Source organism: Carassius carassius, chromosome 30 (genome assembly GCF_963082965.1).
Source record: "Carassius carassius chromosome 30, fCarCar2.1, whole genome shotgun sequence".
In the NCBI taxonomy this organism is placed as follows: Eukaryota; Metazoa; Chordata; class Actinopteri; order Cypriniformes; family Cyprinidae; genus Carassius; species Carassius carassius.
The window spans coordinates 1895398-1918119 of NC_081784.1; the positions used below are offsets into that span (position 1 = coordinate 1895398).

Consider the following 22722-nt stretch of genomic DNA (forward strand, 5'->3'; position numbering starts at 1 on the left):
GCTCTCCCGTGTATAAAAAACGGACGTATAATAAAACAAATGCAAATCGTCTGTTTTTGCTTGTTTCTGCTACAGAATAAAAATATATAGGTAACTGCCACTCTTTAATCTCTCAATGTTGAGTGTGCATCTCACAACTCTTTTTTCAGAACTGTGAGAAAAACAAAAAAAGAACATGTAAAATCTAAGTTCTGTGAAAAGTCAGATTTGCGAGACACAAACTCAGGATTCTCAAAGGAAAAGAGTTAGAATTGCAAGATGTTAATTTAGAAATCTTGGGGAAAACTTTCAGTTGCAAAAAAAAGCCTGAATTGTGTGCTATAAACTCACAAATGTGAGAAGACGACAGAATCTAAACAACTACCTTTTAATGTTTTATTTATTTATGTTAGGCAAATTACCAATTTAAATCTGCAGTCTTTTATCCTCGTAATAAAACACGAGATCTTCTGCTCAACCACTTGTAAATGTTCCAAGAGTACATTCAGAGCTTCTGATAAATGTTTCTTAATTTGTTTCATCTGTTGTGCAGAGCATGTATTGTGTGTGGTTATTTTTCACCTGATCGTACACGAACACAGCGTAATGATATCAGATCCATCCTCCGGCCTCCAGCATCCATCTGTAGCACTTCCTCACATCTGACTTCAGGAGATGTGATGCTTTTATGGTTTTGCACTGAGAAAACGTTACAGAACCCATGTGCTCAATGACGATGAATGAAACAGAGACGTGTTGAGAGTATTTAACCCTGTTATCACACGACTCCAAATCCTGGCAAATCAACAAGACTGTCAGCATAAGAAAGCAACTTATAATAAGACATAAAAGTAATGTTTCTGAGCTCAGGTGATAATGAAATTCATATTGATGTTAATAAGCAAATCTCTGCCCTCATTCTCTCAATCTGTTTGGGAAATCAGAACATGCACAGTTTATACGGACCATATGCTGCTAATGAACCTACAAACAATGAACAGAAAACACTTTCTCAGTCTTTGTGTCTGGAGTTTATGTGCACAGTGATTTAAAAACTACATCTGCCAATGGGATCAGACAGATAAACAGGCTTTCTCATTTGAAATAAATCTATTTTTCTAACTTTACTCTTTTTTTCTCATCTTATGTCATTTTGCATCTCAAGCAAATGTTTTCCAGTACAAATATCTAATGCTTTCCTGAAAAAAATATCTTAACATTCTTAAATCAAGATTTACTTAGAACGCAAAAAGACGAGAATTCGAAAAATTTAATAAAAATCGAGTTTATACTTAAAATTAAAAGAAAAAAAATAATCTGCCTCTGGGATCAGGAAAAAACTGTTTTACCTTTGTTTTTTATCATTTGATTTTGCATCTCATGTAAACTGACAAATATCTAAACAATATTAAAAGAGATATTTAATGGACATGTATAAAGGCATCAGACAAGTCTTGTCTTGTTTTCTGATGAATGTAACTAAAAAGGATGTAAGTTTATGCTTAAAATGAGAAGGAAAAAAACCTTGACAAAGGATTTTTTTCTTCTTTTTTTACGCCTAAATTCACTTAATTTTGATACACTTCTCAGAAAACAAGACTTTCTATCTCGTGTCACTTCACATCTCAAAAAAAGGCTTTTTAGTACAAATATCTAACCATTCCTGAATCAAGATACATTTTCTTAGGATTTAAAATGACATGAAAAACTAAAAACTAAATAAAGTCTTGTTTTCTTAAAAATGTATCAATTCAGTGAGTTTAGGCTTAAAAACAAGAAATCATAATTGTAAAGATGAATAATAAAAGTTTGTCCTTTGAATTTAGTTTATATTCTGACTCCAACGGCAGGAATTATTAAGCCTAAACTTCATTTTCATACAAAAGTTTGCTTTAAGTAAATCTTTAGATATCTGTGCTGGAAAACCAGGCAAAAATAAACAGGAAGAGCATCACTTTTTGAAGTGTGTACAGTAAAATTAAGATTCATCAACTCCTAAATCCTCTTCTGGTCATTGAAATAACATCATGGTGGGATGCACGACAGGCCAGACTCAATCTGCATCTTCTACACGAGCCACTCACTTCAGGACATCTTCACATCTGCAGGAGGTCCTGTGGGAGACGGGACAGATGGTGGTGATGGTGCCATCTGGACTCGACCTGTAACTGAAGCACTACTGAGATGCCATACAGAAATCATCAGTTCAGACGCCAGTCACACACATTCAATCACAAAACACTAAACCAACACGCTTCACATGATGCTTCCTACAGAAAACAGCAGCATCAAGGCCTTCAGAAGCTCTTTTGCAAGAAAGATGGCATGGAGCCTTGCAATAGTTTTATTGAGTTCTCCTTTAAACTTAGCCACTTTATCCTTGAAAAATGTCATTGGAAATAAAAAAATAATAATTTGAGCATCTCAAATCATGAGTTTCTGGAAGAATATCAATTCATATTGAGATGTTCTGAATTTACAGGACATTTGTAGTGCTCTGATGTTGATCTTTCGTGTGTTAAGAAACTAAATGCAGTTCCCTATCTGTCGGTCACTACGAGTTATGTCGAACGACATATGGGGTCTCACTTGGGAGGCCAATCATCTCTGAGTTTAAGAGAAAACGCCAATGAAAATTGGCTAGTGGATTAACATACCTGAGCCACTCCCCGTGCCAACGGGTATAAATAGGGCGACAGGTGCATCCACTCATTAGATTTTTGCTTCGGAGCAGAAGTGGTTGTATGAAAGCTGTTATACTCCACAAAGCCATTCATCTGCTGTGTCGGGAAGCTGTTCTGGTTGGCGGTACGGCGCAAACAGTGGTGTCCCTTTCAGCAATTCCCCTGGGCGCTTCAACTAAGCTAGCAGATTTCCTAAAAGAGCAGATCACGGACGATTTGCGTCTTTTTAAAGACGACGTTTCGTCCGCGTCCTTCTGGATGCGGTCGTTTCCTGTTCTCTGACAACGGCCACGATCGTTGTCTTCCGTGTCTGGGCATTCAGCACGCTGAAGGCGCGTTAGTGGATGGTTCATGCACGCACTGCGTGTGTGACCATGGCAACGCTGCCATCGCGTCTCTCCTTTCTTAAAGGGAAAGGAGCAGACACCTCTGTCACTACCCGTTCCGGTTTCTCTGCCACGAGCAGAGGACCACCGGCTAGTGCTCTGGGAGATTTGAAGGTGACAGTGAGAGCTTCTCCGCCGGGCCACACCCCACGGACCTCTTACCCCTTCCGCAGTGTTTGTCCTGTGTGGCTGCTGGGTGATTTTGCTGGGCTGTCTTATGGCAGTCCCAACGGGTCATTCAGTTTGCCGCCAGGTATCAGATGTGGATTTGGGGATGGGCTGTTGACCTCTGTGGATGAAGATTCGGCAGGGCTGCCCCCCTCGGATGTTGTCGCCACTGCCGAATTGGACCCAGAGTTGACAGCCGTGCTTGCCCGGGCATCTGTGAGCATCAGGATGGAGGTGAATGCACCGCCCAGCCCTGAGTGCTCATGGCTGTTCGATTGGTTCTCAGTGTAGAGCGCGGCTCAAAACCGCGTTTAACTCTGGTTCCTTTCTTCCCGGATGTGCATGGGGAAGTGATGTAGTCGTGGATGGCCCCTTTTTACGGCCGGAAGCAGCTCATTTCATTCCTCCGTCCTCACTACCCTCTATGGCGGGGCAGCTAGGGGTGCGTCGACATTCCCCAGCAGGAGAGTGCGATTGCGGTGCACTTGTGTCCGCAAAACGCCGCCACTGGGAGGAATTGTCCGAGCCTCTCACCCAAGGTCTTTAAGCTGTCGGCCGCTCTCGCTGCAAAAGGCTTACAGTGCTTTGGGCCAAGCTGCCTCTGCTCTGCATGCCATGGCTATCCTGCAAACTCCCCAAGCCAAGTCTTTAACAAATGCACAAGGGTAGAACCAACCCGAGGTTGATGCAGGAGCTGTGCACGGTGACTGACCTCACCCTCGGGGGTGACGGAAGTCACGACACAGTCCCTCTGGAAGGCGATGTCCACTCTGGTGGTCCAGTAGTGCCTTTCCTGGTTCAGCCTGGTCTGTATGAGAGACATTGACAAAGTGCTCTCGATGCTCCCATCTCCCAGGCTGTCCTTTTTAGCGACGCTGTCAGGGGCTGTGCCCAGCAGTTCCTGACAGAACAACAGCAGACTGAGGCCATACAGCACATCTCACCAAGATGTGATCCTCCGGTTGCCACCATTCCGTCGCGGGCTGTCCCTCAGCCTGCTCGTCACCGTGGACGCCCCCCTGCGTCCTCCACACCAGCTCCGCCCCATGCTGAGAGTTCTTCGAGGCCGGCGCGTCGAGCCCCGAGCAGGAGAGCGGCGCCTCCCGTGTCACTTCTGGCTGCGAAGTCCTCTAGGAAGACGACTAAGCGGCCCTGACACGGGCAACTCGGAGATGTGGGAGACTGCTCTTCAGGAGCTGGCGGAGACAGAGCCACTCCTTCCCCCGGAGGAGGGCCGGGTGGAGAATCCTCAGTTTTTGTTTCTTTCTGTTCCGCCGCTGGTCCAATGGCCGGCGGCACCCACTTTTTCATAGAAGAGCAATTTCCCTTTCCTCCAAGTTGCAAGGTTCTGTTGACAATGAGTGACACACTGCCTCCTCATTGGGAGCGTGGCTTGCGCTGCCCAACCCGTCACGCTGGCTCATTCAGACGGTCCGACTCAGTTACGCGATTCAGTTTGCCCGGCGACCTCCCAAGTTCAATGGCGTGCTCGAGACTTCGGTGGCAGTCCGGGACGCCTCGGTCTTGCGCGAGGAGATTGCTTTCCTGCTGGCGAAGGATGCAATCGAGCCGGTCCCTCCAGCCGAGATGATGACAGGGTTTTACAGCCCTTACTTCATCGTACTCAAGAAAAGCGGTGCCCTTTGGCCTATCCTGGATCTGCGAGTCCTGAATCGGGCCCTGCACAAGCTCCCGTTCAAGATGCTGACGCAGAAACGCATTATCAAATGCGTTTATCCCCAGGACTGGTTTGCAGCGATCGACCTGAAAGATGAATACTTTCATGTCTCGATCCTCCCTTGGTGCTCCGGCACCTCGGTCAGTTGGGGCTTCAGGTCAACCGAGAGAAGAGCAAGCTCTCCTGCGCAGAGAATCTTTCATCTCGGTATGGAGTTAGACTCGGTGAGTATGACGGCACAACTCAACAGCGAGCGTGCTCAGTCAGTGCTGAACTGCCTGAGTTCCTTCAGAGGCAGAACAGTGGTACCACTGAAACACTTTCAGAGGCTCCTGGGGCATATGGCATCTGCAGCCGCAGTCACGCCACTCGGGTTGCTCCATATGAGGCCACTTCAGCACTGGTTGCACTGCCGAGTCCCGAGATGGGCATGGTGCCGCGGTACACATTGTGTCACCATCACACCAATGTGTCGCCGTTGATTCAGCCCCTGGTCGGACCTTGCCTTTCTACGGGCGGGCGTGCCCTTAGAACAAGTGTCCCGGCATGTTGTTGTCACAACAGATGCCTCCAACACGGGCTGGGGCGCGACATGCAATGGGCAGGCAGCGTCAGGGTCCTGGACAGGACCTCGACTGCTTTGGCACATCAACTGTCTGGAGTTGCTGGCCGTGCATCTAGCCTTACGGCGGTTTCGGCTGCTGTTGCTAGACAGGCACGTGTTGGTCCGCAAGGACAACACTGCGGCTGTTTCGTACATCAACCCACAGGGCGGTCTATAATCACGTCGCATGTCTCAACTCGCCCGCCATCTCCTCCTCTGGAGTCAGACGCGGCTCAAGTCACTGCGCACTACCCACATCCCGGGGGAGCTCAATCGTGCAGCTGACGCGCTCTCACGACAGCTCACCTTTCCCGGGGAATGGCGACTCCATCCCCAGACGGTCCAGCTGATCTGTAGTCGATTCGGGGAAGCCCAGGTAGACCTGTTCGCTTCCCACGAGTCCTCCCACTGCCAGCTGTACTATTCCCTGTCCCAGGCCCCCCTGGGCACGGATGCACTGGCACACAGCTGGCCTCGGGCACTACGCAAGAATGCGTTTCCCCCAGTGAGCCTGCTCGCACAGATGCTGTGAAAGGTCAGGGAGGACGAGGAACAGGTCCTGTTGGTTGCGCCTTACTGGCCCACCCGGACCTGGTTTTTGGAACTCATGCTCCTAGTGACAGCACCTCCCTGGGGCATCCCCCTGAGGAGGGACCTCCTCTCTCAGGGGTTTGGCACCATTTGGCACCCGCGTCCAGATCTTTATAACCTCCACGTGTGGCTTCTGGATGGGACGCGGCAGGCCTAAGTGATCTGCCACCAGCGGTGGTCACTATCACTCAGGCTAGAGCCCCCTCTATGAGGCAGGCCTATGCTCTGAAGTGGAGTCTGTTCACGAATTGGTGTTCTTCGCACCGAGAAGAACCCCGGAGATGCCCGGTCAGAGTCATGCTTTCTTTCCTGCAAGAAAGGCTGGAGCGTGGGCTGTCACCCTCCACCCTGAAAGTGTATGTGGCTGCCATTTCAGCCCATCACGATGCAGTGGACGGCCGGTCCCTGGGGAGACATGACCTGATCGTTAGGTTCCTGAGGGGTGCCAGAAGGTTACATCCTCCTAGGACACCCCTGATTACCTCGTGGGACCTCGCTATTGTCCTGTCAGGACTTCAGAGGGGTCCCTTTGAGCCGCTGAATTCAGTCGAGCTTAAGTTCCGGTCTCTCAAGACAGCGCTCCTGATCGCGCTCACTTCCATCAGGAGGGTTGGGGACCTCCAAGCATTTTCTGTAAGTGAAGAGTGCCTTGTGTTCGGGCCGGCCTACTCTCACGTTGTCCTGAGACCCCGGCCAGGATACGTGCCCAAGGTTCCCACCACTCCCTTCCGAGACCAGGTGGTGAACCTGCAAGCGCTGTCGCCAGGCCCCGTACTGGTGTTAGCATGCACGGAGCTCCGGTCAACCCCTGTACTGGGCTAGGTGTCCATATGGCTTGATTCCCTACAGGTAATCCCATATGTGTATTTTTCCATGGTAAGGTTTCCCTCTTGGCAAACCCGTGTCTTCCGTTGACAGACCCGTTCTGTCAGTCTCTTCTGGCAGCCGTTCCATCCCTACTCTAAGGTAGGACCTGCCTCGGAGACCCCATCCATATGTACTGCCCCCTGGGTCAGTCCAGACATAGTGTTTGAGTTAAGATAATGCTGTACTATTCAAACAGTTATTTGTTTACCCTTGTTTCATGGATAAGCGGAGATCTGTCTCCTCCAGGCTGTGCTCGCGCGTCAATCTGAGTGGAGGCGGGGTGAAATGACAAGGTTTCGCTTAGAGTTTGAGGATCCAATTGCGTAATTAAGTTTTACTGACAAGCTCTTTTAAATACTTATCATTGGTTAAATATTTGTAAAACCCTTTGATTTAAAATAATAATAACAAATTATAATAGAGATATAAACTTTGGTTAATTTTTCACGGCACATATCTGTCTGCCATACGGAAACGCCACCCCTGGAGGAGGGGGATCCGGCAAAATGAGGTGCCGGATCCGGATCCTGCTCGTTTCGGCACAAATTAAGCCCTGGGTTTATAATGTGAGGGTTCCTACGTTTCTGGCACCAGTGGGAAACTGAATGGCAGATTATACTTCCATAGATTATCTTTCGGATGGCATGCAATAGATCAATCATGATTCAGTAGATTTCTGGAGATCATAAATCAAATCTGGATGCCAAAGCCTAAACTCAGCCACTTTAGTCATTGTTTAAACTCCTGCAGCTCAGCGAAATGACCCCCATCAGAAGAGCCTCCAGCAGTTGGAGATCCCATCTGCCACCCTGGCAGAGACACCAGACGTAGATTAAACATCTTCATTAAGCGAGACTCTCAGAGATCCACCTCATGTCTGCTTCTGTGGCCGTGTTGAGAAAGCCCGGCCCGAATTTGCCTGAAACCATCCCAAAAAGCTCCAGAGAAGCAGTAGAGGCCATCAGCACAGATAATGAAGACAAACCACACAGACGCTTGGGTTTAGCTTCAGCTCACACTCGCATATGACCACAATCTCCTGCCAAGAGAGAAAAGAACAGCCCTCTAATATGAGCTCTTATGCAAATTACTCAAAAAAACTCTGATTCTGATTGGTTTCATGCAATTTCTATAAATTTGAGTACCTTCTGAGCTGCTACAGTGAGCAACAATTAGAAGCATTTGCATTAGAGTGATTTTACTCTGCATTGAAGCACACCAGAGCAGTACACAGTGTTTCACACAGAGTTTTTATAGTTGCACACACAGAACTAGCAGGAAACAATGGATCGCGCGTGCAAATGTTGATTATTGATTCACATGCTCAGCGGACCGAAGTTTGACAGTGCATCTGTTTCCTGCTTTCATGGGGTTTGAGGATTGATGGCTAATAACAAGAAAAATGTCAATGAAAAGATGAAATACTGAATTAAATGTGACTGAATCTCAGTAGTTTATTATTATTTAATTAATAAAGTAAATCAGAAAAATTATTTATTTAAAAAAAGAAAAAAAAAAAAAAAAGAAAAATACATTTAAACAAGTTTTTCTGTAATTAAGGGTTTCATGGGATTCATGAATAAGTAGAAAGCGGATAATTAAATCAGAAAAAGTCAAATTAAAATAAATGACAAAAAACTAAAACAGTCACAAAAATACAATATTGAATTTGGTTAATTTAATATTTCAATAATTAAATTAGTAAATAATTCAGTTAATATGAATACTTTTAAAATATTTAAATTATTGATTTATTATTTTACGAATTCAAAAGTCAAATTTAGATACATCATTTAAAGATAAATGCAAAATAACTACTTAATGATAGCAAAATATTATATTTTGACAGTGCAACTGCTTTGGATCTAATGAAGGGTTTTCGGGGGGTTTGTGGATTGAGGAAATTACACAATAATTAAATCATAAAAATAGTTAACTATTAAAACAAACAAAATAAAACACTCTCTAGATAGATTAAATATTAAATTTAATTAATGTAATATTTTAATAAATCAGAAAAAAAGTTGAATTAAACTAAATAATTTTATTAAAAGCTATTGTAAAAAAAATAGTAAAAAAAATATATATATATATATATTTTAGAAATATTTTATTTTGACAGTCTAACCACTTTCCTGTATTGCAGGGTTTCATGAGGTCCATGTACTGATGAAAAGGTCAAAAGTTTTCACCTTTCCACCTCTTTTATGCGCAAGTCAAATATTTACCGTAGTACATTTTTTATTTCAGGATTTATTTCTTTGATGAATAGAACATTCAAAAAACACAATTTATTTGAAAAAGAAACACTATAAATATCTGTCACTTTTGATCATTTTAATGTTTTTGCATAATAAAAATATTAACATCTTTCCAAAAAACGGACCTCAAACTTTTCAAAGTATTTCAGCAAAGAAAAGCCTACTGAGAGAGAGCAAACTGTTTTGAGAGCGACTGCTAAAATAACATCACTGTGATACAAACACTGACCTTTAAGCAGAGTACATTCTGTGCTTCATTTGACGTAAAGTGAGGTTGTGAACAATAAAAATATGTCTTTCCATAAACCTTTCATGAAAACATGGCTATCCCTGCCCTTAAGACGCTGAACAGTGGCTCTGTACCTCACAGACTAGTTCTCATCCAGATCAAATAAACATGTCCAGCCTGATTAAAGTCTGTACGTTATCATCAGCGCTGCTTTTAATAAACGCAGAAACCTGCACTTCAGGGAATCTGCTGCATGAAAACCAGATGCTGTTTGATTCACAGTCTGCACTGATGACTGTAGCTGCTGTCTGGAGATCCAGTGACTATATGAACTCCTGTCAACATGCATTGCATGGGTCTTACCCACAATCCTTTGCGGTGGAGTTGTGCACCACACCCAAACAGGCTTTCTAGAGGAAGTTCTACTCATCCTCAGGTCATCCAACATGTAGATCTGTTTCTTCATCAGATTTGGAGAAATGTAGCATTGCATCAGTGTCTCATCAATGTAGTGAATGGGTGCCATCAGAATGAGAGTCCAAACAGCTGATAAAAACATCATAATAATCCACAGCACTCCAGTCCATCAGTTAACATCTGGAGAAGACAAAAGCTGTGTGATTGTAAGGAATCATCAAGTCATATAATATAAATTCTACAAAATTAAACTTTGCAAGTTGTGATTTGTTAAAGACTAAGGCATGAAAGAACTAATCTACATCTCTACTTGTCATATTTACCATGTTTGAATATACCTGGATGCAATTCACAGAAGTTCACATACTGATTTATTTCTCCTCGTTTGTCACTTAAATGCTTTCACTGTATGGATTTTTTTTTTCAATAATTGAAATAAAGCTGAAATAAAACAAAACACAAATATTAGATAAACTCAAACTGAAAATTAAATGAATCAAATAAATGTTCAAGATTTTAAAACTTAAATAGAAATTAAATAGAAATATAAAAAATGCTGAAAATAAATAGCAAAAAGAAAAAATAAATGAAATAAAATCTAATATAAGATATTTATAAACACTAATAATACTGAAATAACAGAAAATAACGTGAACAATAGATTGCACTCTAATTAGCAGATTCAAGTTTTTAGTGCGGAGCACAACTAAAAAACGTAATAATTTCAATCACTTTTAAAATTTCATTTCACATTTCAAATTTCGTGCAACTTTCCTGTGTTTTGCGTGAGCATGCCCTGAGCTGATGGACCAGCTGTGTCACATGAGCTCAAAATACAGTCGACCATGACTCAACGAGCACTTCCTACATCTCACAGTGTGTCACATCTCCACTTCCTGTCTGGCTTTCTGTAAATATTACCACTGGCCTGTAAATGAGGCTTCATCACATTTCAGTGTGTAAGACTGTTATAGTCTCCAGCTTACTAACACATGTGGAGAACAGGAACGTTTCCATAAATCCGTGTCATTCTGACCTCCTGCGGCTCGACTGGGAATATGTGTGTGTGTGTGTGTGTTGCTTTGTTCCCTGAATTGCACGTCTCCTCTCGTACCACTTCAATCTTGTGGTCGTCTCTGATGTTGGAATGAAATTCCTGGCAGCTGGGATTAACAGTATGTGTAAATGGAAAGTAGATTCTTTAAACATAATGTAACTCATGAGGTTGGCCTCTTTGAAGCTTTAACAACTTACATATAAAAAACAGAAAGAAAAGCATGTCGTCTGGCTACTTCAGTAGAGACACAAACAGCTGCAACCAGACGCTTCAACACCAGTTTCTTTCAAGCAATAGAAATTCAGAATTGTAATTAAGGAGTGAATTTTTGGTTTTAAAGTGGTTTGCAGAATGAGCTTCATCCGTTTAACAGCCTCATGCACACACACCTGCAGCAGGTCCGTCTGTGGAAGCTCAGATAAGTGCCCATTAGATATGAACTCAGGCAGGTATTCCCAAAAGAGTCCTCAGAGGAATATGCTACTTCCATGGCAACAAAAACCCATGGCAACAATAATTCTCTGCTGGTGCTGAACTGGAGAAAATGTCAGTGTCATCAGAAAGTAAATCAAATCCCACGAGGTTTAGAAAAAGGCTGAGCCAATCTCAGGACCACACATCCAAGTCATACTTGACACGAGATTCCAGAGTTTGCTTTTGCATCTAATTTTGCAAGAAATGACAACTAAGCACTGTTCTCCTACAAATTCATATGGCCATAATGCAAATAATAAAATGCATTTAATTATTTGCATTATTATTACTATTATAAGCACTTTTCCCTAAAAACTTTGCATTACCATAATGAAATAGTGGTAATAATGCAATAGCGGCCTAAGACTTTTGGACAGTACTGTGTGTGTGTGTGTGTGTGTGTGCATGTGTATATATATATATATATATGTATATATATATATATATATATATATATATACATATATTGCATTTCCAACATGCTTTGCAAGAAAATGAAGTCTTTGTTTTTGCATTATTATTCTTATAATTATTATGATTTGAAAATCTAATTTTGCATTTGCATCTAATCTTGCAAGAAAATTAATATTTTAATGTCATTATTATCAACAATTATCCATTTTCATTATCATAACTTTGCATTTAATTTTTCAAGATTTATTTAGAATTTCTTTTTACAGTTATTATTATTATCATCATGACAATTAAGCACATTTCCACTACAAATACTATTATCATATTTCATTTAACTGCAAGAAAAAAAAGCATTTTCTTTGCATTATTATTATTATTATTTCCCATATACATTTCCATTAAAGTAATGCAAAAAAACTAAAAAAAAAAAAAGCATTTTCATTAAGACATGCAGTTTTATTACTGTCAATTATTAGCTAATTTTCCCTTCAAATTCTCATGGCCATAATGCAAAAAGTAAATAAATATGAATATAAATAAATGAAAACATTCTCGTACAGGAATGATTTCCCCCCTCACTCTGAAGTAATAAATATCAGGCAATCAAAATAAGTAAATAACACATCAGAACATGTTTTAATTTGCTCATCAATGTCTTTTTTTCTTCACTAGAACCTGAAATATTAAGAAGACGGATCTGATTGATTTTACATACTACATTTATTAAAAAAAAAAAAAAAAGCAACCAACGTCACATAAAATAGATTTACAGAGAAACACGTTTGTAAAAGCATAGAAACCAATGAAGTGTTATCTAGCAGCATCCAAATGTTGGAATGAGAAAGAGAGAGAGAGAGAGAGAGAGAGAGAGAGAGAGAGAGAGAGAGAGAGAGAGAGAGAGAGAGAGAGAGAGAGAGAGAGAGAGAGAGAAAAGACAAATCATCAATGCATCTATGTTTCAGATCTGGCAAAACCGTCACAGTATGGCCTTCTCACAGCCGTCCCACCAGAAGACTTTCATTTGAATAAAATAAACTAATTCAGGTTAAATAAGCTTAAATAACAGTGTTAAATACAAGACACTTGATTGGAGGTTCTGTACAGACATGGACACAGAGATTCGAGACGAGGCAGGTGATGCACACACCTGCTTCATTTCGGCTTTTCTTTGAGGCACAATCTCAACATTTACAGCTTCACCAACTCTTCACATCGTGTTTGTTTGAAATCCATGACTCGTATTGCCAGAACTTGATGGTTGTGGACAGAAATTGTTCTAAAAAGGTACGGTGACCCGCTGAACTTCAACGTTTGATTGCATCTTTCAATAACGGAGGCAGAGAATGAAGTCTTGATGCGTTACATTCACAATCCACCTCCAGAAACATCGTTTAGTTGCTAATCGAGCACATTCTCCGTTTGTCTTCGCTGCTCATCTGCACCAACACAAGTGGCTTCTCCAGTCCAGAACATACTTACATTCTACATCTGATTGATTTGCAGTAGGAGTCGGGCTTTGCTAGTGTCGGTCAATGCGGTCAAGTCCTGAAAGTCTGCAGTGGTCTCCATCAAGGCTTCTTGTCGATGGTGTGGAAGAACCACTGGGTGAACTTCCTGAGCTGTGCGGCAGCCGTCTGGCTCTCCTCCTGCAGACGCATGTTGTCCTGCCGCAGGTGATGCACTTCCACCTGCAGGATCGCCTTGTCTTCCTTCTCCTGTGCACAAAGCAAACCAATGACCTCAGGATATACAGGAGAGAACTAGCCGTTTTATTATGCATGGAAAATAACAGAGTGTGAGGCAATCATGACTTTATTTTCTTTAAACTAGTTTTGAATAAAGCAGAGGTTCCTAACATTTAAAGGCAGTTGCATGTTTTCATGTATAAAGACCCTATTTATATGGTGCAAAAAATAAAGTAAAATAAATGTGTAAAATACGTAACATCTTGATTCTATTACATTGTAGCGTTTCATTTGTTCTTACAAACCTTTAACCTGAAGAGAAACAGAAAAATATGGCTGGCAACAGAATCAAATAATTGTGATTAAACTTTAATAAAAAACAAAAATAAAATTAATAAACAATAAAAAATACTTTTTAAGTTCGAAATATTAAAACATATATATATATAATACTGTCAAATATTTTGAAGCCAGTTATACTGTCAAAAAATAAATTGATAAAATATTGTATTTTTTGTTTTATAATTTGTTTTATTATTTATTCATTTATTTTAGTATTTTTGCATTTTTTTCCATTATTATTAAAGTAATGGTATTTTTTAGATTATGTAATATTGTGAAGTTGGTAATGTTGTCAAATTAAGTTGTAATATTGTCATTTTGGTATTTTTATTTTTTTAAATTTAAAACACAATTTATTTATTTAGATTTTTTTTTAAAGTAATAATTCTTTCAAATTCTGTAACATTATGAAAGCAGTGATTTTTTTCAAATTAGAAAGTTGTAAAATTAAATTTTTATTACATTTAATCTTGTAAATGTGGTAATGTTGTCAAATTACAAATGAAAAATACTGTCAATTTTAATGACATTTTATTTCATTATCTATTTATTTTTTAGGTGGTATATGGAAATATTACCATATTTCAAAGTGGTAATAATGTCAGATTCTGTAATACCGACCTATTTTTATTCATTAAACTTAAACGTATTGTTATGATTGATTTGTTTGTAACATTTTACCACTTTTCTCTTAAGTTTAAAAACCTCTGGGACAAAAGTGTTTTGCAAACATTATAAATGTCTCTCTCTGGAGTTTTTATGCACTGAAAGCTCATTACAGAGAAAGAAAAGTTTAACAAATCAATACAATGTTCTAGAAACTTTTAATTAGTATGAATGATAAACTGTATGTCTCAGAGGACTCATTACTCATATTCATATGCCTCTTTATAATCATTTAGAGTAATTGTACACCAGCTCTACATATATTGAGCTGATGTGAACTAGTGCAGAGTTATCAGCAGTTACATCAGGTGCATCATGGGATGTTGGAGTGTTTCCTGCTGAGCCGCTGTCACTCTGCAGCCATTTAAAATGACAGGAAGCAGGATATTAAATCAGGCCAACGAGGTGGCAATTCTGCATTCAGGTGCCCATTACCACATTGTTCGCCTATCCTTCCCCTCAAAACCCGGCTGATGTACTTCCTTGCATTCACAAGATGGATGGAGAGACGTGGAGAAAATCAGATCTGGTCAATGTGTAAAAACATTTACAGTGGACCTACAAAACACAGCAACTGTGCTCCATCAGGACAGGTTCTTGGAACTTAGTTGACCTTTTTCACGTCATACTCAGATTTTGCAATATTTTTTTTGAATGTCAAAGCACATTTTCCCTTCAAAGAAAACATAAATATGTTGGCATTATTATTATTATTAAAATCATCACATTCCTCCACAAATACTTATTACCATAATGCCATAAATAAAATTTGCATTAGCAATTAATTTAGCAAGAAAATAGATAGTTTTTTTTTAATTATTAACATTGTAAAAAAAAAAATTGCATTTAATTTAGCAATATATATTTTTTGCATTATAATTATTATTATAAGCACCTTTCCCCTCCAAATTCAAATCCAAAGTTCGCAAAATAAAATAAAAAAATAAATATAAAAATGCATTTCAATTTAATTTTGCAAAAATTCGTTTTTGCACTATTATCCCTATAAGCACATTACCTCTACAAATTTTCATTACCATAATGCAAAAAATGTATCAAATAAAAATATTTTGCATTTGCATCTAATTTTATAATAAAACTTTCATTTTTGCATTATTATTACTACTACTAGTACTTCTAGTACAAGTAATTTTCTTCTAAACATCTCTATCATTATGAAAAAATTACACTTTATTTACTTTAACAAGAAAATTAAGACTATTTTTTGCATTATTATTTAAATTATTAAGCACAACTCCCCTACAAATACTCATTACCATAATGCAAAAACAAAATGCATTTGCATTTTAATTTTTCAAGAAAATGAAGCCTTTGTTTGTGTTATTATTATAATGATAATTAAGCACACTTCCCCAACAAATTCTCATTACAATACATAAATAAGCAAGTAAGAAGAAAATCTCATTAACGTAATACAGTAATGATAATTATTGGTTATTGTTTTCCATCAGGACGGGACAGTTTACCTTCTTCAAGTCATACTGCAGCTGTCTCAGGATGACCTCCAGCTGATTGACTTTCCCCGTCAGCGTGGCTGGAGACGAATCGCTGAAGAGCAAGACAGAGCTGTTAGTCTGGGCATGTTCACACTGTGTATTGTGTGTGTGTGTGTGTGTGTGTGTGTGTTTGCTGATAAACTCACCCGGCCTCCAGTGCGGCTCCTTCAGCGGCTGCCACACGTCTGGTGAGCTCACGAGAGATCTGCAGCGCTTCGGCTCTCTGGATGTCCGTCATGGTGCAGAACGAGGCCACGCGCTGATCTGGACACAAACACATCTCAAATCAATATCACAATGACACCACAACACATAAACACCCAAACTCAGTGTGTTTATTGACTGTTTATCCTTAATGCAAGGAAGAAAGAAGCCCTAATATTTTCCTCAAGCAAATTTAGCTTGGAAAATCCTAATAAAAGCATTAAGAAGAATTGCCATAATGCAAAAATAATAAATAAATAAATAAATAAAATTAATATTATTAATATTAATAATAAAATGCATTTACATTTAATTAAGCAATAAAATAAACTATTTTTCCATTATTATTATTATTATTATTATTGTAATAAGTACATTTCCCCAACAAATTATTTTTACCATAAAGTAAAAAATAAATAAATAATAAAACCTAAAACAATGCAAATGCATTTAATTTTACAATAATATTTAAGAATTGCATTATATTTTAGCATATTTCCCCTACAAATTCTCATTACCATAATGCAAAAACTTTAATAAAATAAGTTAAATAAAGCATCTGCATTTAATTTTGCAAGAAAAACTAGTATTACATTATTATTATTATTATTAATTACCATAATGCAAAAAAAAAAAAAAGTGCATCTGCATTTTTAATTTAGCAAGAAAATATACTTTTTTCTTTTTTTTGGTCTATTTGTATAGTCTATTTTCTTGAAGAATTAAATGGCAAATAGATTTTCTTTTTCATTATAGTAATGAGAATTTGTAGGGGAAATACATTTTGGAGAAAATAAAACTAATTGTATTTTCTTTCTCATTGCTGTCTGTGTGTGTCTTTAGGTATTTTACCCATATGTCAAATCTCATGACATCTGATGAAACCCTTGATTTGTTCAAAAAATCTGCACAAGGAACTGGCCTCAGATCAGTTTTTAATATCACGTTGGATTTTCATTCAGTTTAAGTTTGTATTTAATGAAAAAGTGAGAACTTGTGTCCTTAAAACTAGAATTAAAGAGTCACGGGACTTAGCTACTCAATAAAACAGTGTGTTTATGAACATTTGTTCATACTTTTCTTCTTGTTGACTTACATCCGTGCTCGCTGATGCAAATGGAGGGCAAATATGTTGTGAGCTAAATTTATCTTTCAGTGTTTTTATGCAGCATTATTCTGGGTCACAGCGAGGCCCAGAAACAAGCATCTCCTCTAAAACTATAACTTTGTTTCCAAATATTGCATCAGTCTTTTAAGTGTATTTATGGCATTTGAAGCAGTGTGAAAAGAGGAAAAAAGACAATTAGTCAAAAAGAAAGCAGTATTCAGAATAAAAATAAATAGAAAATGATAAACCATCAAATTCACTCATTGGCACTTACATCATACATCATTATTTCACGAGCACATTTCCCCTCCAAAATGCATTCATCATTATTATTATTATTATGGACCTTTTCCCTCAAAATTCTCATTACCATATTGCAAAAAATAAGATAAACATATTTACACTTGCATCTAATTTTTGCATTATTATAAGCACATTTCCCCTCCAAATCCTGATTCCCATAAAATAAATAAATAAATAAATGGAAATAAAATAAATAAATAAATGCATTTAATTGTGCATTATTATTATACATTTTTAGCACTTCCTCTCAAAATTCTGATTACCGTAATGCAAAAAATAAAATAAGTTAATTTGCCTTTAATTTAGCAAGAAAACAGAATATTACTACTAACACAATGAAAGCAGAGCCTAAGTTTTCAAAGTTAAGTATGTTGTGTTGACAGAAATCAAGTGTTTGTGATCCCACACTGGAGCTCTGCTGTGTGTCGCCACATGCACAGATGCATTCTGGGACTTTATCAATGCTCTGCATGCAACAGATTCCAAACAAATTTGCGCCTATTAAAATATAGCTGAGAAGTTATTATTATAATTTATAATTATAATTTTGGAACATTTTCTTTAGTGTGTAATGAATCAATCAATGTATCTATTTATTAATTATATAGATTTGACCACTTTTACTAAGAATCTAATTAGAATCACCATTAAAAATAATTTACAAACTTACTTTAAAGCATCTAGTAAATGAAGCAAAACACAACGCAAAAATATCTTAAAGGTCCTAAAAATAGGCTTCATTCACGCTGTCTGGTCTCTGTTTTTTAAGTTATAATAACAAATTTGATTTATTTATGAATAAACCTGGTTTTTGTGTATTTACAACACACTCAGTTCATTACAGAAATCTGATTTGTTTCATCTATGCATGACTGACGAATATGCATCACATTCATTTGACATTAATCCAAATGCATGAGAATTTTATATGCAATTCAAATCAACAAATCTTAAATTGAGGCCTAAATATTTTTTGTGAGTTCAGCATCAGTTTCTGCCAGCCTACCTTCGAAGGCTCTGGCGGCATCGACGAGGTGAGACCAGTCCAGGCCCGTGGCGGTGTCTGGCAGAGGCATGAGACCCGGGTCGCTGAACTTCGAGCGGTCGGCCAGCGAGCCGTCAGAGAACCAGAAATCATCTGAAGAGACGTTCACACACACAGAGAAAGACACAGATCAGCGACACACGTACAGCACCAAACCTTCCCCTGGGTCTCCACAGACAGCAGACCTGGAGAAACACAGTTAGTGCTCAGTTCGCTCCATCTGTTGGGAGGTCAGGAGGGTCGGAGTGACGGAGCTGAAGAAAACACAGTTGAATCGGTCACCTGCAGTCTTCACTTCCTAATGATTCCCTTTTACAAGATCTCAAAGCTTCATCCTCCAACACAACTGACAGCAGAATCATCTGAAATCTGCTCACAAGGAGAGGAAAGCCTCCAAGAATATAGATGACAAACTAGCACACACAGACACACACACACAATTTATTCCTGTGATGCGCAGCTGTATTTTCAGCATCATTCCTCGAGTCTTCAGTGTCACATGATCTTCAAAAATCATTCTAAAATACTGATTTGCTGCTCAAGAAACATTTCTGATCATTATCAATGTTGAAAATAGTTGTGCTGCACATTTTTTTTGTGGAAACCATGATATATATATTTACTGTCACTTCTGATCAATTTACTGAGTCCTTACTGAATATAAGTATTAACGTATCAAAAATAGTGGGTGAAATATTCAATTTAGACTACTTTAACTTTTTTTATTGATCCCTTTCAGTATTGAGTGAAATGTACGTATGTTTATAATCCATATTTCTCTTCTAAGGATACATGCAATGTATCTGTTTCTTAAAAGCAGAAACAGTCATTTTATGCAGCAGCACCGTATTGGACAGCCATCCTGTCAGCGGTTGAAGTCTTTAAATGGGCTCTCGTTTGGGTTTAGGACCGGAGCTGCAGCCTTCAGAAGCTCCTAAACATGGCCTTATTTTTCAATCAACTACCTGTGTCCAGACTTCCCACTGTACATCTCTCTATCCCTGATAGACAGGATACGCCAGTAACATTTCCATCTCACAAAGAACTGGCTCTGAGAATGTTGTGAGGGGGAACACCGAAGGCATACGTCCCTCTCTCCCTCTATCTCTCTCTGTCTGAGCATCAGAAGGATGCAATCTTTCAAATTAGAGCGTTCACTAGATGGGGAGGGTAAGGAAAAAATCCACAAACAGCTATCTGTCGAAACAATCTGAAATTTATCATGCGTGACAGCTATCAGTCTCCTCAGGCCACTCGAAAAACTAGCTATAGATTAATCAGCTCTCACACTCTGATCAAAGCTGCTAAATGTGTTCATATTACACATCCTTTAAACCAATTGAGACGTGATTGTTTGCTCTGGTGTGTGTAATTGTGCCTTTATCTGTCGTTTATTTCATGTGTCACTTGCAGCAAACCCCAATACAGACTACCGGTGGCAGGTGAATATCTTAAATTAGGGTTCATACTGTGGACTCAAAACATATTTGGAGACTTAAGCCACACTATCTCTCATATGGACGAATGGTCAGTTTGAGAGATAATTGGTGGTAAATCATCCACCGTAATGCAAGAAGAAGAAGAAGACGCGTCACTCAGAGGCTGAAGAAGAAGAAAACGTGTACGCGCTCAGGACAATTCGGACATTGCATGAATAAGAGGAATAAAATTCTATAAATACTTTACAGTTTCTTATCTTTACACATCAATGTATTGTCACGAGACACTGGATCCACTTGCATTATATGACTGACAGACTGCAATGGTTTGAGTTAAAAATCTCGGTTCATGTTTTACTGAAGTCACCCACATCTTGGATGCCCAGGGGGTAAGCAGATAAACATCAAATTTTCATTTTTTGGTGAACTATGCCTTTAAATTTCCAAAATGACTTCTCATCAGCAATGCTGTAATAACAACAAAAAACAAAATGTGTAATTTGAATTTGAATGTAAGGAAGTATAATTAAAATAAATTGACATTGCATTTTGTAACTAAAATTGAATATGATTAAATGAATACAGAAGAATATATAACAACAGATAGAAGAATAGACAGACTGATAGACAGACAGACAGAAAGACAGAGAGACAGAGTTATACAGATAGATAGACAGACGGACAGACAGACAGACAGACAGATAGATAGACAGACAGTTATACAGATAGATAGAGACAGACAGATAGATAGATAGACAGACAGACAGACAGTTATACAGACAGACAGAGAGACAGACAGACGGACGGACGGACAGTTATACAGATAGACAGACAGATAGACAGAGAGACAGACGGACGGACGGACAGTTATACAGATAGACAGACAGATAGACAGACAGACAGACAGATAGATAGAGAGACAGATAGAGAGACAGACAGACAGACAATAGACAGACAGTTATACAGATAGATAGAGACAGACAGACAGACAGACAGATAGACAGACAGTTATACAGATAGATAGAGACAGACAGACAGACAGACAGACAGACAGACAGACAGATAGATAGATAGATAGATAGATAGATAGATAGATAGATAGATAGATAGATAGATAGATAGATAAACAGACAGACAGATGGACAGATAGACAGACAGACGGACAGATAGACAGAAAGACAGACAGACAGACAGACAGACAGACAGATAGACAGAAAGACAGACAGACAGACAGACAGATAGACAGACAGACAGACAGAGAGACAGACAGACAGACGAACGGACAGTTATACAGACAGACAGATAGACAGACAGACAGAAAGACAGATAGATAGAGACAGACAGACAGACAGACAGACAGACAGACAGATAGTTAGAGAGAGAGACAGACGGACGGACGAACAGTTATACAGATAGACAGACAGACAGAAAGACAGATAGATAGAGAGACAGATTGACAGATAGATAGAGAGAAAGACAGACAGACAGACAGTTATACAGATAGACAGACAGAGATACAGATAGAGAGACAGACAGACAGACAGGTGTGATGTCTGGTGAGGGTGCAGCACTCACTCTTGAGGTTGGATGTGGGCTGGCTGAGGCTGATGCGAGGGGGTAGGGTGCAGTGGAAGGGTGGAGTGCTGCTGAACAGGATGTCGTTGGGCATGGCCTGGTCCAGCATGGAGCTCCGCGAGCTGGCATAGGAAGACCCCTTCCTGTTACTGCACACGCTCTCGTCCGACAGAGTCCGGTACAGGGAACGCCGCGGAGACAGGCTGCCTGCCGCCTCCGCCTGACAGGAGACACACACACACACACACACACACACACACACACACACACACATCAATCATAGATAATGGACATTACACCTGAGAATCGCCATTTTAATTTATTTTACTGCTAATAAAACCCATAGACATAAATGTGCAATCAAGGATCCCAGAATAATCCCACTGTTTTCCTATCTTTCCCAGCAGGACCCGATTAGTAGGTTTGTTTTGGACTGATTGAATGGAAGATCCCTTTGTCGTTAAACAGCAGGATGTTATAAATAAAGCCTGTACTTTATCTGCACTGCTGAGGAATGACAAGAGTGTGTTGCTGTTCTTCCCTTTGTGACTAAAGCAGAGCTGTATTTGGTCAGCTGGATGAGAGGGATAAGAGCGTGCATCATATGGAGTCACATATTCAATAACCAGTATGCACTAGCGAGTCTTCAAGAGCACCTGAAAGCATGTGCTTGTCCAAGCTTAAACAGAAAAGCATAGCACTAGCAATGCCAAGGTTGTGGGTTCGATTCCCAAGGAATGCATGAACTGATGAAATGAATGCAATGTAATATAAAAGCATCTGCAAAATGTAATGCAATCAGATCAAATCAAATGTAACCAGTAATGTAAGTTAAAAGTGTTGAAGTCAAACATTGGCTGCATTCTAAAACCTATTAAGCATCCTTAATATCTACTATCTATGTAGGCAGCATAATAGCTGAAATGGAGCATCATAAATTAATGAGCTGAATGCTTTAGACAGTCAACAGGTCAATGCCCAATACAAAGAACACTTCACACGATTCACTCACTTACAACTGATATCAAT

At 39.3% G+C, this 22722-nt stretch overlaps 1 protein-coding gene across 3 annotated transcripts in view; it reads right to left on the minus strand.

Annotated features, from left to right (window-relative positions):
- Window positions 1–12721: 12721 nt before the first annotated feature.
- Window positions 12722–22722, minus strand: part of LOC132110391 (signal-induced proliferation-associated 1-like protein 2) — a 118953-nt gene continuing 108952 nt past the window's right edge. For all 3 annotated transcript variants that reach the window (XM_059516957.1, XM_059516955.1, XM_059516956.1), the window contains exons 16-20: window positions 21694–21913; window positions 18641–18772; window positions 16166–16283; window positions 15990–16071; window positions 12722–13524 (exon numbers count right to left, since the gene is read on the minus strand). In XM_059516957.1, the coding sequence (XP_059372940.1) occupies window positions 13378–13524; window positions 15990–16071; window positions 16166–16283; window positions 18641–18772; window positions 21694–21913 (699 nt within the window). In that variant the 3' untranslated portion in view covers window positions 12722–13377. The remainder of the gene's footprint in view (window positions 13525–15989; window positions 16072–16165; window positions 16284–18640; window positions 18773–21693; window positions 21914–22722) is intronic.